The following is an 18,791-nucleotide window of genomic DNA, read 5'->3' on the forward strand; positions in this document are numbered from 1 at the left end:
GGGGCAGAGGCGCGTCTTCACACACCAGGTAGAGAGGAGGGCGGCACCTGATCCCATCGGGCAGCCTGGGCGGAAGCTGGTAAGAGCTAGAGCTGAGAGAAGAACTTTGTGGGAGACTCTGGGGACTGCGAGCACATGCATAGCTTCCTGGGAGCTGGCGTCCCTGCAGTCCACAGTTGGGAAGAAGGCCACTCGTCACCTGTGCTCAGAGCACAGCCCTGGGCAGCGTTGTGTGTGGAATCCATTCCCACCCCATTGTCCAGCCAGTGCTGCCATTGCATTGGGCTTGGGTCCCCCTGAAGGCTCTTGCTGGTTCCAGTAACAATTCAGCAAATGCTCTTGAGTTTTCTAAGCATATTATTACATTATGTGCACATGATAATAATTATTATGCCTACTTCCAGTTATAGCTCTCATTTTAGCTTCCTACCTTATCATTTTGGCTAACCCGTAGGTTTGGGTTCTTCACTGGTAGCATTAGTGTTTAAAATTAGTTAAATTTGTTTACCATAGTGTTTTATTAAACTGGGGGAGATGGATTGAGTTTTGAACAAATGCAGGCAGTTGGGCGCCGAGGGGCCACAGCAGGAGCGAGCAGCCTGCGGGAGGTCGGGTGGGACTGTGACGACCGCTAGGCTCAGATGCCGCGCCAAACAGTTGTCAAGCAGCTACTCTGCGGTGGGCATGGTGCTGGCCATTAAGAACGTGGCCCTAAACACAGCAGACACAGAGCTGCCCGCCCAGAGCTCCCCGTGCCAGGATGACCCCAGAGCTCCCCGTGCCAGGATGACCCCAGAGCTCCCCGTGCCAGGATGACCCCAGAGCTCCCCGTGCCAGGATGACCCCAGAGCTCCCCGTGCCAGGATGACCCCAGAGCTCCCCGTGCCAGGATGACCCCAGAGCTCCCCGTGCCAGGATGACCAAGGAGAGAGAGAGGACAGAATGCATCTGAGAGGCATTTGCATAGCGAATCCTCTGCACTGGCCTTGTGGGGGGTGGAGGTATGGGGGGGACCTTACTGCGAATCTCAAAGAGGGGGGGCTATCATTGATAGTGACTGTATAAGCTTCTGAAATGTGTGACAATCTCTTAATCTAGAAAAAGGAGATGAGAGCAATGAGATTAGAACTTTTTAAAATTTATGAATGCTTTGAGAATATGAGTTGCAAAGAAATTAGCAGATATTTTAATTGTCTGCTCTCTCACTGCTGACACCAATCAGGTGACCTCTGAACAGTCTCATGATGACTAACATTTGCCTAAATAAACACTTTCCTGTTTGCAAAGCTGCTCATCCCCCCTCCCCGCATTGTTCCCTTCAATCCCCACAACCAACTCAGGGGGTTGCAAAGCAGTTTCCCTGAGGTTAGCACACTGGGTTCTTGGATTCTCACACCTCTTTTCCCCTCGGACCTGCACACCAGCCACGCCTGTCGCTTCCCAGCGTCCTTGATTTTGCCTGGCAGTTCCCTCTGCCCAGAGAGAAGCCCATCCCTCCGTGTTCCACCACGGAACCCCTGCTCACTCTAGGGACCCCAGCGAGGTGGGAAAGGCCTTTGCGCCCTGGGTGGCGCGAAGGCACAGAAGGCCTGGGCAACCTGGAGTCAGAGTGCCAACAGCATGCACCTCAGGTGGCAGCAGGCCACAGGCACAGGTCCTGCTCCACAGCTGAATCGGGTGTCACCGGCAGCAACACACGGGCTGACCTGCGTGCAGCTCAGGCCTTTGTGACTTCCTAGCTGTTACTCTCCGTGGGCCCCTCAGCCTCGTCCTAAATGCCCACCTTAGGAAAGGACCCAATAATATCCACTTTCAAAGTAAAGCAAGCAGTAGTGGCTACTGAGCGTAAAACATGTATCCAGGCTGCCAGCATATAACACAGATTGCTAAATAGAAGCTATTATTTTATTATTAAGACACTTACCTCATGGCAGGAAAACACACAGACCCCTTTATCATCTTCATCACTGTTCCTGCTACTGCTGCCAGGATTATCTACATTCTCACTTATTTCTACAGGGAACACCCACCTGCTTTTCCCACTAACACAGCCCCTATCCTCCCTTGAAAATGATGTGGGAGGAGTCTGTTTTGTCATAAGCGGGAGGACAGCAAAGTGATGGAGGCATCAATCTCTCTTTTCACTGGGGTGGGACAAACTGGGTCCTGGAGGTCAGACAGAGTAGATGCAAAAGTACAGGAAGGGGAACTGCATGGGCACAGGCCCAGAGGCAGGGAGAGTGGGGCTTAGCCAGGACAGAGGGTCAGCAGGAGTGAAATGGGTGCAGAGGGGAGCAGAGGCCACAGCTGGTGTCTTCTATGCAACCCACACTCTCCTAAGCCCTTTCTGTGCATTTACCTACTTAGTCCTTACAGTCAGCCCATTTTACAGATGAGTAAAGGGAGGCACAGAAACATTAGGTAACTTGCCCAAAGTCACAGAGCAAGGACATGTCAGTCTGTTTCCAGCGTCCATGCTGCAGCAGGAAGGCATTGTTTCCTTTCCTCTGTGACACTGAGGCAGGTGTCCAGGAGCCAGGGAGGAAACAGGCTTCCAAAGTGAGAGGAAGCAAGCCACCTGCACCTGATGACCCGGCTGGGGCGGAGTGGACGCTGACCCGGCTGGGGCAGAGTGGATGCTGACCCGGCTGGGGCGGAGTGGACGCTGACCTGGCTGGGGCGAAATGGATGCTGACCTCGCTAGGGCGGAGTGGACGCTGACCCGGCTGGGGTGGAGTGGACACTGACCCGGCTGGGGCAGAGTGGACGCTGACCCGGCTGGGGCACAGTGGACACTGACCTGGCTGGGGCAGAGTGGAAACTGACCCAGCTGAGGCTGAGTGGACACTGACCTGGCTAGGGCGGAGTGGATGCTGACCTCGCTAGGGCGGAGTGGACGCTGACCCGGCTGGGGTGGAGTGGACACTGACCCGGCTGGGGCGGAGTGGACGCTGAGCCGGCTAGGGCGGAGTGGACACTGACCCAGCTAGGGCGGAGTGGAAACTGACCCGGTTAGGGCAGAGTGGACATTGAGCTCTCTCTGCCCCTCCCAATGTGCACAGGTGGATTTTTAGAAGTTTCTAAACATAAAACCATTTCTGTATAATTAATCCTCCTTAACCTACATGTTACTGGGCTGTGTTCATCGGCTGGCGGCACAAAAACCCCTTTTTCCAACAAGAGTAACTGCTTCCTGAGATGCCGGGCAATCAGACATTCTGGGCATGGCCTGTCCCTATCCACCCACACCCCTGACACAGGTTCTGTCACGTCAGCGCCATCTATGCTGGGAAAGCGCAGGGCCCATGGGGGACAGTGTTCACCAGGACAGCGACCTGGGAGGGCGTGCAGTCGGTAATGGGCACCAGTGAGCTTCCAATGTTTTTTTATTTTGTTTTGTTTATTAAATTTATTAGGGTGACATTGGTTAATATGATCATATTAGAGGCCTGGTGCATGAAATTCATGCACTTGGGGGGATCCCCTCAGCCCAGCCTGCACCCTCTCCAATCCAGGACCCCTCAGGGGATGTTTGACTGCCGGCAGTCGGACATCCCTCTCAGAATCTGGGACCGCTGGCTCCTAACTGCTCACCTGCCTTCCAGCCTGATCACCCCTAATTGCCTCTGCCTGATGGCCTGATTGCCCCTAACTGACCCCCCTACTGGCCTGGTCACCCCCAACCGCCCCCCCGCTAGCCTGGTCGCCCCATGCAGCCTGCTTGTTCAGTTGTTTGGTCATCCCTTACTAACCCCCCTGCTGGCCTTGTCGCCCCAGGCAGCCTGTTGGTAGTTACTGTTACTGAGACGGCATCCCGGACAATTTGCATATTCCTCTATTATTAGTATAGATAGGTTTCAATATTACAATATCTGTATATTACACTGTGTGCTCACCACCCAAATCTTCTCCCATCACCATCTATTGGGACCCCTTCACTTCCCACCCCTTCCTTCTGTGTCCACCAGTTTCAATTTCCTTGTTTCAGTCTTGTATGTAGGTCTTTGATCCATTTTGAATTAATATTTGTACATGAGGACAAACTGTAATCCTGTTTCATCTTTTGCATGACCAATATCTCTGATGACTACAGATGCAAAAATCCTAAACAAAATACTAGCAAATCAAATACAACAGTGCACCAAAAATAAAAATGCATAATAATAAACCATCATTCAAGGGGCACAAGGATGGCTCAACACACGCAAATCAATCAAGCTAATACACCACATCAACAAAAGGAAGGATAAAATCATATGACCTTATCAAGAGATGCAGAAAAAGCATTTGATAAGTTACAACATCCATTATGATTAAAACACTCAGTAAAATAGGAGTAGAAGACATGTACCTCAACATAATAAAGGCCATATATGACAAACCCTCAGCTAATATACTCATTGGTGAAAAACTGAAAACTTTTCCTCTAAGATCAGGAGCAAGACAAGGATGCCCACTCTCACCTCTCTTATTCAGCATAGAGGCTTAGCCAGAGCCATGAGGCAAGAGAAAGAAATGAAAGGCATCAAAATAGGGAAGGAAGAAGTCAAACTGTCACTTTCTACAGATGACATGATTCTGTATATAGAAAACCCTAAAAACTCTGCCAAAAAACTATTAGAAACAATAAACAAATACAGTCAGGTTGCAGGATACAAAATCAATGTGCAAAATCCATTGCCTTCCTAACAATAAAACTTCAGAAATGAACACAAAATTCCCTTTGCAATTGCAACCAAAGGAATAAAATACCTAGGAATGGACTTAACAAAGAATGTGAAAGACCTACATACTGAAAATTACAAAACATTATTAAAAGAGATTGAAAAAGACATAACAAAATGGAAAAATATCCTGTGTTCATGGATTGGAAGAATCAACATAGATACAATGGCCATATTACCCAAAGCAATATACAGACTTAATGCAATACCCATCAAAATCCCAATGTCATCTTTTAAAGAAATAGAATGAGAAACCATCAGATTTGTATGGAACCACAAAAGACCTGAATAGCCAATGCAATCCTGAGAAAAAAGAATGAAGCCGGAGGTATCATGCTACCTGACTTCAAATTATACTGCAGAGCTACAATCATCAAAACAGCATAATATTGGCAGAGAGACAGACACACAGATCAATGGAATGGAATAGAGAGCTCAGCTATACCACCACATGTGATGGGCAGATCATTTTCAACAAAGGGGCCAGAAACACACAATGGAGTAAAGGTAGTCTCCTCAACAAATGGTGCTGGGAAACTGGAAAGCCACATGCAAACGAATAAAGCTGGACTACAGTTTGTCCAAATGTTCTTGAACACCTGGATCCCACGGAGCAGCAGTTGCCAAACTTTCGGACCTCACGGACCACCAGTTGGCAACCACTGCCATGGAGTATACCCCACAAGCCCTAGAGGGGAAGGAGGTAGGTCATGGGAGAAGACATCGCCTCTCAGCACTTCTGCCGGCTCCTGTCAAGGGAGCTAAGTGCCAGCCCACGTCTGACACGTTCAGTGAGGTGCATAAAGGGCGCTCTCTCTGTTCTTCGCCGCCCACCTGTCTCCCATTGGGAATGTCTGTATTTTGGTGCAGGAATAATAAGCCCTGTACTTAGTAAAACCCTTTAATGCTAAAGCCCATCAACAACCCTCCATTGCCTTCGGACAAAAGCAGCTCAAACTGAGCTGAGAAGCCATTTGACTGGTTCCTGTCGATGCTGCTTCTGCCAGCACCCCCACCCCACCCCAGCTTATGCCCTGCAGGGACAGGCAGGGGGAGAAATGGGTGAGGCCAGAGGGACTTGTGGAGCAAGAGGGCAGCCTCAGGTGGAAATGTGGGCCCAGCATAGCCTCCCCTTCTGATTTTCAAAAGAAGCTCAAATCCTTGGTCGGACATGAAATCCTCCAATTTGTCATGGCAACTGATTAAAAAATCTTAAAGACGCATCTGCACCCTGGAATTCACCACACTAGCCTCCAACAGCATCTGTTCTCGCGCGCCTCCTGGCCGTTAAGCATCTGTCCTCTGGTCAGCCTGCTCTGCTCCCAGGCCATGGGTTGACTCCCCCTCCACCTCATTTCACACGTGCCCCTTCCTCCAATAAGCCTCCCATAACCCTCAAGGCAGGTTGTTGCCCTCCATGCCTTCCTTGCCTTCCTTGTGGTCCTGGGCCTTTGCCCTGGTTGTCTCTGCTCCTGCCAGGCTGGAGGTGCTCGGCGAGGAGAAAGGTTTGGTGTTACTGTGAAGCAACTCACAGAAGGCACCTGCACACAGAGGGAGCAGGTCTCTGACAGAAGAAGTGGCTTGGGTGGTCTTAGTGAAGTGCAACCCCCCCACCCCCAGAGCCTCTGGGTTGGGTGGGTGAGCACTCACTCTGTGCCAGAAACTCTTTGAAGCGCTTGGTTTAATCCCCCAGAACCCCTGAGATGGTGCCAAGTATCCTCTTTACAGATGAGAAATAGCAAGGCACAGAGTATTCAGGAAATTTAGACAGGATCACAAATGGGCAAGCTTGTTTCACAAGTTCTTGTCTGAACTCTGCCACAAGCTTTTGCAACAAGGATTCAGGATCTGGAGAAGGGGGTGCACACAAATGGATACACTAGACAAAAAAATATAAATTTAGAAAGCATGCGGAGCCAGGTGGAGACCTTACTCTCCAGTGGGAGAGGCTCTCTCAATCCCCAGACCCTTTAGCTTTTATTTACTAGAATACACATTTGCCCTTTAACAAAGCAAACAGGCATATCAATGGTAAAGTTTGGTAAACAATAAAAGGATCATCAGGTTAGGGGATTGCCTTCAGTTGTTTGGCCAAAGCAGGGCAATATTATGCTGATTTTTCAGCCCTTGCTGAATATCAAAGTCCATTAGCCTTCCAACAGACTTCCTGCATAATTATGCTAACTACTTGTTGGTCTTAGCTCTGGCATTTCCCCCTTTTTGTTTCTTAATAATTTTAGAAAGGTGTATGCCATTTGCAGGGGGCTTGAGTCCTTTTAAGACTTTTAGATTCAATGAAAAGGATTGAGTTCTTTCATGTCCTTTTAAATTTCTGCCAGGCATTTAAGGAACTAGTTTGCAGTAGGCTCCTTTCTGGGCCATCAGTTCTTTGAGTCCCCTTCCCAGTCACGGTCCCCTGTGACATGACAGCAATGATATTCCAGTTCTGGATGGTGGACAAACGGTGGGCAATGGCAATGCAGGTCTGACCTTCTTTGGCTTTGCCCAGGGCAACCTGCATTGATGTACAGCTGATGACAGCTAGCATGGCAAGGCGTCTTTACTACCCCTCATCTCTGGGCTGTTTCTCCTCTATCTTGTCAGCATGTCGCTTGGGGCTACTGCTATCTGTGGTTGGAGTAGTCTGGTCAGTTCCTCTCTCAGATCCATTGTTGCAGGAATCCACACAGGCTTGGAGGAGTTTTCTGGAAATACACAAGCATATCCTCGACCAAAGATAAATAAAGGGATCCTTCCATAAACTAGGCTTGGGATTTTTTTATTTAACCAGACCATTTTCCTTTGGCTTATTCTGACACCAGTGTAATTCCATGGGTGTTGTGCCATCATCATTACAAGTGAACAAATTTAAAGTAATTAAGGCTTGATGTGGTTTACTTACAGGAAATTTCTTCACTATAATTATTGGAGGATTAATTGGTTAAGACCTTATCTAAAAATCCCAATTTGAAAAACAAAAAGGGAGAATAGTGAAGAAATATCCTGTAAGTAAACTACATCAAGCCTTAACTACTTTAAGCTTTAAAACCACCACATTCTTCCTTAGAGATAACATCTGAGGTTGCTGCTGCCAGGCTTTCCTCTTTTACAGGGAGAAGAGCCACTGGCCCTTTCCTCCAACAGAGAGCACAGTCAGCCCTCTCCTCAGTGACTGGACCCTCATCATTAATGTATTTATAATTGTTACTGAAAAGCTCCACTACAAAGTCTTCATTTTAGTTAAATTTATTTATTTATGTTTTTAACAAGTTTTGAGATTTTAAAGCCAATTATTATTATCCAAGGCATTTTCTTTGGCAAATTCTGTAACAGAGATAACTTATTGACTTTCAGTGGCTTTAATGTTAACCTTGAAATGTGGTCCATTATTATTTAAGAATGACCCTTTATTATGGAAACACTAACCTTGTTGCCTAAACCCAGCCTGCATATTTTCCTTGTGTCATTTTTGCCATCTTTTAAAGAAAAACAATCGTGGGTTTATTCTATAGTATCCATAAAGAGGTGGGGCTCAAGAGGCCACCCCAAATTGGGCGGGGCTTGCCTTCTCTTAAGCTAGCCTTTTTCTGTTCACGGGTACAGAAATCCCAGATGTATCCCTAAATTGTGAGAAATGTCTCATCTATTCAAATGAAGAACTGGGAAATAAAAACATGGTGAAAATGAGACTTTTAATAGCACGCTTGGGAGTGGGCATCCATTTGACAGGATCACCAAAAGACCTAGTAATTAATGGGCTGGAGCCTTTTTCAGTTACTACCTTGGTCTAGGCCTAGGGAATTTTCCTAGGACCTGTGTTATCAGCCGCATGTACCACTCGTATTCTTTCTTTTTGCCCCCACATTCTGTTTGCTCTGGGGAAATTTAGTAATGGCCTGGCCATCTACTGTTTCTTTACTATTAAATTAAATTAAATTGAATGCATCTTAATAAACTAACAATAGACAACAAAGACAGATAAAACAACAATCAACAGACAAGCACCCATAACACATAGACAAGGCTTAATAAATCAGAGTTTTTTTCATGGATCTTTTCCTATTCTGTTCTCCATAGCATTGACTGGCCTCTAACGTTATTTTGGCTAAAATATGCCTGTCCCAAACCATTATATGGTAATTTTCAGACAAAGCATTAAAGAGTCCTTTTGTAAAATGACTGGTAGCCCTATTTTCTCTAGCTGTTGAGCCTTCCCACACTAGAGGCAGAGGATCTGGGGCCTTAGGTATTACAAACTTTCGATCCACAATATGAATTAGGCATAATGCAGTTTGAACAAGAGCCCATCTAGTTAAAGATGACAAGGGCACTTTGAGAGTACCTTTTAACATTTTAATTTCTTTATCCTTGAGTATACAAACTAAAAATTTACAATGATGTGTTTGCCTTTAACTCAAATTCTTCCCCATTATAGCTTGGCTAAAATAAAAGACATTCCCACCCACTTTATGGTTCATGACTTCCGAAGTTGTCACGGGCTTTGTATGCAGTGATTTTTTCCACCTTTTCAGTGCTCCCACCTTTCTGGTGAACTTTCTTTGTTTTTCACTCCAGTGAATCTTCTTCTCCATGTCCCTTTTTGAGTAGCCAGATGTAAATGCTGCATCCATTTGTGGCTAGGGTTCAAGGTCTGGAGAAGGGGCTGCACACAAATGAATATACTAGACAAGAAATATAAATTTAGAAAGCATGGGGGAGCCAGGCGGAGGCCTTACTCTCCAGTGGAGGGGCTCTCTCAATCCCCAGACCCTTTAGCTTTTATTTACTAGAATACACATTTGCCCTTTAACAAAGCAAACAGGCATATCAATGGTAAAGTTTGGTAAACAATAAAAGGATCATCAGGTTAGGGGATTGCCTTTAGCTATTTGGCCAAAGCAGGGCAATATTATGCTGATTTTTCAGCCCTTGCTGAATATCAAAGTCCATTAGCCTTCCAGCAGACTTCTCACATAATTATGCTAACTACTTGTTGGTCTTAGCCTCTGGCAGACCTCTTCACTTTTCTTTTTCTTTTTTTTAATATATTTTTATTGATTTCAGAAAGGAAGGGAGAGGGAGAGAGAGAAACATCAATGATGAGAGAGAATCACTGATTGGCTGCCTCCTGCACGTCTCCCCCCTCCCCCCACCCAGGGATCAAGTCCACAACCTGGGCATGTGCCCTTGACCAGAATCGAACCTGGGACCCTTCAGTCCCAGGCGACACTCTATCCACTGAGCCAAACCAGCTAGGGCCTCTTCACCTTTCAACAAAGAAAGGGGTCGGACTCTAAGAAAGAAACTCACATTCAATAGAAAAGTGAACAATATTTCTGAGCTCCAACTGCAGCTAGGCATGGCACTAGTACTTTTATATGTTAAGTTACTCGGGCTTCTTAAAAGCCCTATGGGAAGATGCCATTGTATTGTATTGTACCCCGCAAGTAAATACTCAGGACGCAAGACCAGATAGAGTCATTTAATAAGCTGGCCACTGAGAGGGAGTTATGGCTCCAAATCTCCCAGTCCCAAAATGGTGGCAACATCATGCTTATATAGGCAAATATTACAAAGGTATCGATTACATCTTTGGGTTTGGAATGAGGAACCTGCTTTGCACAAAGCAGTTACAGAAGTGAAATTGAGCAAGTTAGTTAACTATAAAGATTAATTATAGTTGTGGGCTCCGGATCACTGAGTCAACCGGAACGCATTATCTGTGGCCACTGAGGCCACTGAGGGTGATTGTGCTGTCCTGGTTCCCAGGAACAGAAGAATGTGCTTCGATGACCAGTGAGATCACAACCAATGGGATATTCACACCACCAACAGCGAAGGATTTAATCGGGGACAGCACACATAAGTTCGAAAATCAAAGTAACTTTTCTGTTGTTAAACAAAGCAAATAAGTACAGAAGCCAAACAGCAGGGTTAGAGTTAAACTGCAGTTTCTACCTGATGACTGCTACCAGACTTCAGCAGTAGCGTTCAGGCGCTGGCTGTGCGGGCTAGTCTTTAGAATGTGGGCACTTCAGCACCTGAGGACATCACCCCATGGGTAACAATGCTGAGCTAAGGCGGCACAGCGCACCGCTCGCAGGGGCTCCCAGCCACAGCTGATGCCCCGCGGGGGGCCACAGGGAGGCAGCCACTAGGGTCCCCTGCCCAGGCCGGTGCCCTGTCTGCTGAGTCACCAAGCCACCCGGCTCTCATCCCGAGTCCCTGGGCATGGCCTGTCCATGTGAGTGGGCTTCTCACCCGGCTCCCAGAGGGAGCACCCCAGAGGCAAGTATTGAAAGAGGCTGCGGTGTCACTCCCCCAGAGCCTGTTGGTCAGAACCAGCTCCAACTCGGCAAGAGGAGGCTGCGCGCGGGGCCGCGGGGACCTGCCTGCGGCGGAGCGGGGCGCGGGGGCGCTGACCGGCGGGCCGGGCGGGCCTGCGCCTTCTCAGTGGAAGTGGCAGCTCCTGCATCACCCAGGGGACCAGGCCGGCTGCCGGGCTGGCGCGCCTCTTGCTGGGTGGCCTCGGTCACTGGCCGCCCCGGGCGCCGACGCTCAGATCGCGCAGCCTGGGAGCGCCGCTCAAGGCGGATGCCGGGTAAAGCCGGCTGCGAGCGCTGTGCACGGACGAGCCTGCTTTCATGGTGTGTTTTCCTTTTGTGCTTGAAGGCATCGTTTTCAAAGACGGAAAAGAAAAAGAAACCGAGTAGCACTAAGAGATATACACTCGGAATTCGCGCCCCCCCCCCCCCCCCCGGAAATGCTCTGGAGCCCTGGGCCCCTCGGGCGGGTCCGGTGGGTCCGGCGGCCACTCCCCTAGCCCTGGCGCTTCAGCACAGCCCGCTGCAGAGGCGGGAAGCCGTCCCGGAATGTGACCGAGAGGCTCTGCGGGCCCGGAGCCTGGGCTTTGTGCCGCAGCTCACACCTTCCCATGACGCCCGGACAGAGCGCCGCCTCCCTGAGGCTGAGGACCCGGGGCCGGGTGCTGGCGGGGCCAGCTCTCCCAGAGGCTTCGAGTCTTGGATTAGCTGGCGAGGGAAACTGAGGCAGGACCGCAGTCAGGGCCTGGGCTTCTGCTCCCGCATAGCGCTCCGCCCACACCACCCCTGTGTTCGGGGGGAACGCGTGACTCGGGGGAGGAGACTGTTTTTGATGCGGGAATTACAGCAAACGCCGCTCCTTCCGAGTTAAACCTCAACCTTCTCGTTTCCTTTTTAGAAAATCGATGCACCAGCGGGCCTCCTCGCCCTGCGGGCCCCTGGTGCGCAGGTCTGTCTCCTGCAAGGACCTCCGGAGTGGCCTTGGAGGGCCCCGGGCAGCTACCTGCACAGAAGCAACCGGAAACACAGGGCCCGTGGCTTAGTTTCCCAGGAGAGGCAGTGAGCAGAGACCTAAGGAAATGTTAGCTATGAATACCGAGCGTTTGGGTGACGGCTGCGTGATGGCGGCATAGACGGGACAGAGACATTTGAAAGCGTTTGATGGAGAAGTTTAGCAGCACCCGTCAAGCAGGGTTCAACTGGGGGTGAGAGACAGTGGTGAAAAGTCAGGATACATATAACATTCTTTTCTGGGGAGACCCTAGCATCTATTCATTCCTGCCTCCTTAGGGCTGCAGTCAAGGTGGGGTGTGAGAGAACGTGGGCATGGCTCAATGGATAGAAAAAAATAGGTTCTGAGGAATGAGGTGCTTTTCTAAGTCAGGGGGACAGGATCCCTTTCCTCCAGCTGATAACCTTTCCTATGACCCAAATCAGCGGAGCAGAGTTTGGCATGCCTTAGAGTCAGGCAAGCTAGAGTCGCCTGCTCCCTCCCCCATCCACTCACTATGTGGCTTTTGGCAAATCCCTAAAAATCCAAGCCTTACTTCCCTCATCTGTAAAATGGGGATGTAAGCATGACAAGAGGCCTCCTTTCTCTTCCATGATTCCCACCTCAGGGGCTTTGCACTTACCGTTCCCACTGCTTGGGATGCTTTTCCCACATACATGTACGTGTAATGTCTGTGCATATATAAACACATATTGACATGTTTGTGTACCTGTGTGCATGTCTATATGTGTATATAGAAATAGATCTAGACATATATAGATGTGTGTCTATTTGCAGAGATATGTCTATATATGTTTGTATATGAATAAACAAATTGTAGCACATTTACACACAGGAATGCCACATAGCTGTTAAAAGGGGTGAAAGAGATCTATAAGTACCCAAAACACACAGGCCTCAAGAGCTAACGTTGAGTGAAAAAAGTAGCTGGATGGTGGACTCAGTAAAAGAAAGTAAGAGCAGGCAGCACGGCCCCGAGACTGTGGCTGCCCCTGAGGGAGCAAGAGTAGGTAGGAAGGATGGGAAAGAGGAGGGAGGGAAAGAGTGGGACTGCAGGGCCCCAGCCGGTGTGGCTCAGTGGACAGAGCGTCGGCCTGCGACTGAAGGGTCCCAGGTTCAATTCTGACCAAGGGCATGTACCTTGGTTGTAGGATCCCGGCCCTAGTCAGGGGCATACAGGAGGCAACCAATCAATGTGTCTCTCTCACATCAGTGTTTCTTTCTGTCTCTCCATCTCTCTTCCACTCTCTCTAAAAATTAATGGAAAAAATATTCTCGGATGAGGATTAAAAAAATAAAATTAAAAATATATTTAAAAATACAGAATGGGCCTTCAGGGAGAAAGAGAAGGAGGGAGAGAATGGGCCTGTGGGAATTTAAGAGGACTTCAGCTGTGTGGATAGAGTCATTTCTTAAAAAAAAAAAAAAAAAAAAAAAACCAGAAGAAAATATGACAAAATGTTACAGTTACAGTTTGTTTAACGTGAATGCACTAGGGTATGTATATTTCATATTTTAAAAGGAGGGAGAGAAAGGAAACGAGATTCCAGCCCCCGATTGCAGCTTTGCCACTGGACATCAGACAGAGGACATAGGTTCTTTGAGGCCAGTTCTCACAGAAGGATGAGTAAGGCTCAGAATTCAGGGCCCTGCGAGCTGGTGGCAGAGGTGTCTGAGGGAGGGACAGGACACCATGCCATGTGGCAGGAGTGTGAGTCCCAGTGCCTTTCCAGAGGTGCCCTATGCAGAGAGACATTTGTTTTCAAAACTGATCAGGAATCATGTGGGTGCAGCCTCAAGCAAATGTGACGCCAAGAGAAATACTGTCCCAGCACACACTCTGCACCGCTGGCACAGGTTTGCGCGGATGGTGCTCGCCCCGACCGAGGGCACACCGGTGGTCGAAGCTTTACTTTCCTCTGCTGTTATTTTAAATTATGTGCCATGTGTGTAGGTCACCTGCTCAGAAAACAAACTTATTTATTTATTTATTGGCAGTATTATTTTTAAATTAATTGAAAGGCCACGATCTTGTCCGTTCCTTCCATTCTAAACCTACTCAAAAAGCAGAGGCCCTGAGTCCCATTTCTAAAAGGTTCTCACGAGGTTGTATAGTCAACCTCCTCCCTGAACACCCAGCCCCATGCTGCCTTGAGGTCGCACAAAGGGAGGAGAGGGTGTGAGATTGGTGCTTAGGGAAGCTGGGCAGTTCCCTCAGCTCCCTGGGCCCGGGGCACTCCTGAAGGGCACATGGGGCAGCCCCACCGGCTCTATGAGAGGAAAAAGTAAGTTCAACATGAGCATCAAACTGTGTCAAAATAGCACCCGCACATTCACGGGAGGTGTGATTTGCCGGGCAAACGTGATCTCTCCAAAGCCTTGGCTCTGTCTCCCCCACTCTCGCAGGAGGGCCGGCCACCTATGCCCGGGCCCCCTGCGGCCAGGGAGACCTCTGGCTTCCGAGATAAAGCAGGTCCTCCTCTCCCCGCAGCGAACATCCTGACGGTGATCATCCTGTCCCGGCTGGTGGCGCGGAGGCAGAAGTCCTCCTACAACTACCTCCTGGCGCTGGCCGCCGCCGACATCCTGGTCCTCTTCTTCATCGTGTTCGTGGACTTCCTGCTGGAGGACTTCATCCTGCGCACCCAGATGCCCGCGGTGCCCAACCAGGTGGTGGGCGTGCTGGAGTTCTCCGCCATCCACACCTCCACCTGGATCACCGTGCCGCTCACGGTGGACCGCTACATCGCCGTCTGCCACCCGCTGCGCTACCACGCCGTGTCCTACCCCGCGCGCGCCCGCAGGGTCATCGCGGGCGTGTACGCCGCCTGCCTGCTCACCAGCGTCCCCTACTACTGGTGGCCCGACCTCTGGGCGGAGGGCCACGCCAGCTCCGCCGCGCACCACGCGCTCGTCTGGGCGCACTGCGTCACCGTCTACCTGGTGCCCTGCTCCATCTTCTTCGCCCTGAATTCGGCCATCGTGCGCCGGCTGCGGCGGAGGAGCGCGCTCCGCCTGCGCGGCTGCCCCGCGGGCCGCACCACGGCCATCCTGCTCGCCATCACCTCGGCCTTCGCCGCGCTCTGGGCGCCGCGCATCGCCGTCATCCTCTACCACCTGTACGGCGCGCCTGTGAGGAACCGCCGGCTGGCGCACGTGGTGGCGGACGTGGCCAACATGCTGGCGCTGCTGAACACGGCCGCCAACTTCTTCCTGTACTGCTTCATCAGCAGGCGCTTCCGCGCGCTGGCGGCCACCACGCTCAGGGCGCTGTTCACCTGCCGCAAGCAGCCCGCGCAGTTCCCCGCCAGCCACAACTTCTCCATCACCAGCAGCCCCTGGGTCTCCCCCGCCAACTCGCACTGCATCAAGATGCTGGTGTACCAGTACGACAGGGATGGTAAGCCTGCCAGCGCCTCCCCGTGACCCCGAGCTGATTCAGGCTGGGGTAGGAGGGCGGCGACAGAGGCTGCCTGCCTCCAGGGGCTGAGCAGCTCAGACTTCGGGTGAGAACAGACAGAGGAGAACAAAGTTTGCACTTGCGCCATTATTGTCACAAAGGCACCGTGACAGCTAAAGTCCCTGCCAGTTGAAGGTCGTCTCATCACTCTGTGGCCAGTAAGGACGGGGTAGAGACACGTGTGAAATAGTCTGTGACTTGGCCCTGTCGACAGTCACACTCACTGGAACTGTATGTGGCGCATGAGGCACAGTACCCCTAGCTGAGCCACTCTTCCTCAAAGAGCTGGGGTCACCCGTCACTTCCCAGTGCTCTTCCCAGCAGCTAGCAGTGCTGACCAATTTGGGATTTTTCTGGGGTGCCCTGTGTCCCAGAGAAGTTGTGGTTTTGGAGTGGCCCCAGCACTCCTCGCTGCAAAACGAATCTGTGAGAACAGGGTGGTATCGTGTCATCATCCTGTGGCCAGTAAGGACGGGGTAGAGACATGTGTGACCCTGGCCAGAGCTTCTTTGGAAAGACTCCAAACCAACATCACTCTACCCTCAGCCTTTGAGGTCCGAGGCACAGTCTTTCTATTCACCGTGATGTGGACACTTTATCCATCTCCTTCAACGCAGAAACCCTACTGCTGCAGGTGGAGAGGATGGTTTCTTGAGCCCAGAAGAAAAAAGCCCACTTTGCCATTGTTTCAGTTCACCCGTGTGAGCTGTGTGCAGTCCTGTTAGTCAAACAGCTTCCTGCTGCAGCCCTGCTGCGCTTCCTGGAGAAGCCTTTCGCACACAGCCGCCACCGCCTCCTTGCTTGCTGAAGCCCCCACCACCTCCTTTTATTTGAAGTGACTTCTGAGCTGGATTTGATTTTTGAGGGCCAAGAGCTGTAGCTCTCCAAGTGTGAAGACAGGATTCTCTGCTTTGCCCACAGGCCAGCTGGCTTTGCCATCCAGCCACACATGCAGACACACACTTTGCAGGCACACATGTACAGGCACACACATGCAGGCACACATACATGCAGTCACACATGTGCAGGCACACATGTACAGGCACACACATGCAGGCACACACTTTGCAGGCACACATGTACAGGCACACACATGTACAGGCGCACACATGCAGGCACACATGTACAGGCACACACGTGCAGGCACACACATGCAGGCACAGTTGACATGGTGTCTGTGTTGTCCACTTGTCTGCCCTTGGATGCACATGGCGCAGGATGGTGGTGAAGCTATTTAATCCAGATCCTTTGCAAAATGATAAAATATAAATTTATGTATTTATTCTCCCCTTGCCTATCCAAGGCAAGAACAGTACGAGGTGGTAATTAATAACAACTTCCCTGGAAATTACCACTCATGTGTGCGCATGCGTGAGCACGCGCGCGCGCGCGCGCGCGCACACACACACACGCATGCGCGCATACACACAGTTGACTATATTAGCTTCTGTGTATCTAGTGATGTGTTTGAAAGGAAAAACCACACTGGAGCTCCTCTTATTCCACCTTTCGTTCTCTCTCAGATTCCCTGTTCTGGAGGAAATCACCTGAACAGCTTTGGAATTGCGTAATAGTCTTCATGACCAAACAAACAGCAGACGGTCCGCCTGAACCCTTGGTTCCTCGGCATTTGTTTCTATATTAGAAGACATGTCCCCCTTTTCCAGGGAATTGGATGCGTGAGCGTAGTAGTGAGCGCCCAGAGCCACAGAAGCCCTGAACGTCAGCCGGTGCCCTCAGTACTGACTCGGTGTAATTTTAGGTCATGTTAGTCCTGATGATCCTAATTCCCGCTCCTTTTTACTAGTCGCAGTAGAATATCATCTTACCCAAAGTTTCGATATGGAAGTCAGTGCAGAAAACAAAAACCAGCAGAGCCGAAGCCGCCCGCCCGGCAGCACCCTCTGCAGGGAGCCCTAGTGGGGCCATATTCTATCCTTAGAACAATCAGACACAGCAAGTCTTGCTCCAGCAATGAACAGTGGCTGTTCTTCAGTCTGAGGACATGATAGAACTGGATTGTGTTTGGGGACACAAGGTCTGACTCTATAGTATGTGAGAATGTTAGGCTCAGTGGCAGGCTCCCATTAGCAGAGGCTCATCCAGCCATGAGACTGGGGAGCAAGCAGGTTCCTGCACTCTCCCCAAGGCACCTGCGCCCGAGTGGCATGGCGGGCAGGCTCCCACACCCCTGAAGTTGCATCTCTCTGTTTCTTTTTCCTAAGCATGTGTAGTCAGATGTGTGTTCATTTAACATGTGTATGAGGAGATTCACCACACTTCCTATGAATAAACATTGACCTACACTTACATTTATAGTAGCCCGTCATTCTGAACACGCCAGCTTGAGCATATGTGAACGGCCGCAATGCAATGTCCGTGAAGGTTAGGCAGTTCCTTTTTTAGAATGCATGTGAGATGGGAGAGGTACGTGTGTGCTCAGTGCTCTCCGCTCCATGGTTTGAGTTACACGTGAGAGGTCATTGCTGATGTTTAAAAGTAAAAGCTGGGCGTGCGTGTGAGGTGTTTTCCTTGTTCACTCACTTGTCACTTCTGTTAACAGTAGAGGCTGCACCAAGTAGCCCTGTGACCCCTTCCTTCTGACTGTATTTTGTATTTTGATAAAATGATATTTAAAAGAGGTCTAGTTTTTAAATTTTTCCTTTTGCATTGTTTATTTATATTTTTCAATTACAGTTTGCTTTCAGTATTATTTTGTATCAGTTTCAGAGTTAGACAATCACATACTTTTCAATCACATAATTTCCCCCTGGCACCATATATAGTTATCACAATATTAATGACGCTGCAACATTAAAGTACAAAATGCTGTACCTCACATCCCGACGCTATTTCATTACTGCCCATTGGTACTTCTTCACCCTTTACAGACCGTCTGATTCTTGTAGGCACTCTGCGGTACTGTCTTTTGACTAAAATGCATATGAACGCCTGTTGGGTTAGGTTGATACATGTCTCCTAAATGCATTTCAAATAATCTATGGACTTCTAATTTATTGTTATTTTCAAGTTATTACTATTTACAGTAATAATTGTGGGCAATAATGAAAAGTTTTTTTAAAATTTTGTCTTTTCCTCAGGCCAGTTTGTAAATAAAGCCTTGCATTGTGGAGCTGCCGTGTAAGCAGCTGCTGCTGACAGCACCAGGCAGCTCCCTCCCAGGTCTCTGCGGTGCTGCTAGCTGCCTCTTGTTCTCTGTGTCTGTGTCCTTCTGGACACGCAGTGATGCTCCAGACACACGCACTATGTCT

At 49.7% G+C, this 18,791-nt stretch overlaps 1 protein-coding gene across 1 annotated transcript in view; it reads left to right on the forward strand.

The window, feature by feature from the left end:
• Positions 1 to 16,529, forward strand: part of GPR139 (G protein-coupled receptor 139) — a 36,928-nt gene extending 20,399 nt beyond the window's left edge. Inside the window, exon 2 of the mRNA XM_036310221.1 lies at positions 14,551 to 16,529. Within this exon, the coding sequence (XP_036166114.1) occupies positions 14,551 to 15,485 (935 nt within the window). The 3' untranslated portion in view covers positions 15,486 to 16,529. The remainder of the gene's footprint in view (positions 1 to 14,550) is intronic.
• The last annotated feature ends 2,262 nt before the right edge of the window (positions 16,530 to 18,791 follow it).

This window comes from Myotis myotis, unplaced genomic scaffold, assembly GCF_014108235.1.
Source record: "Myotis myotis isolate mMyoMyo1 unplaced genomic scaffold, mMyoMyo1.p scaffold_m19_p_5, whole genome shotgun sequence".
NCBI lineage: Eukaryota > Metazoa > Chordata > Mammalia > Chiroptera > Vespertilionidae > Myotis > Myotis myotis.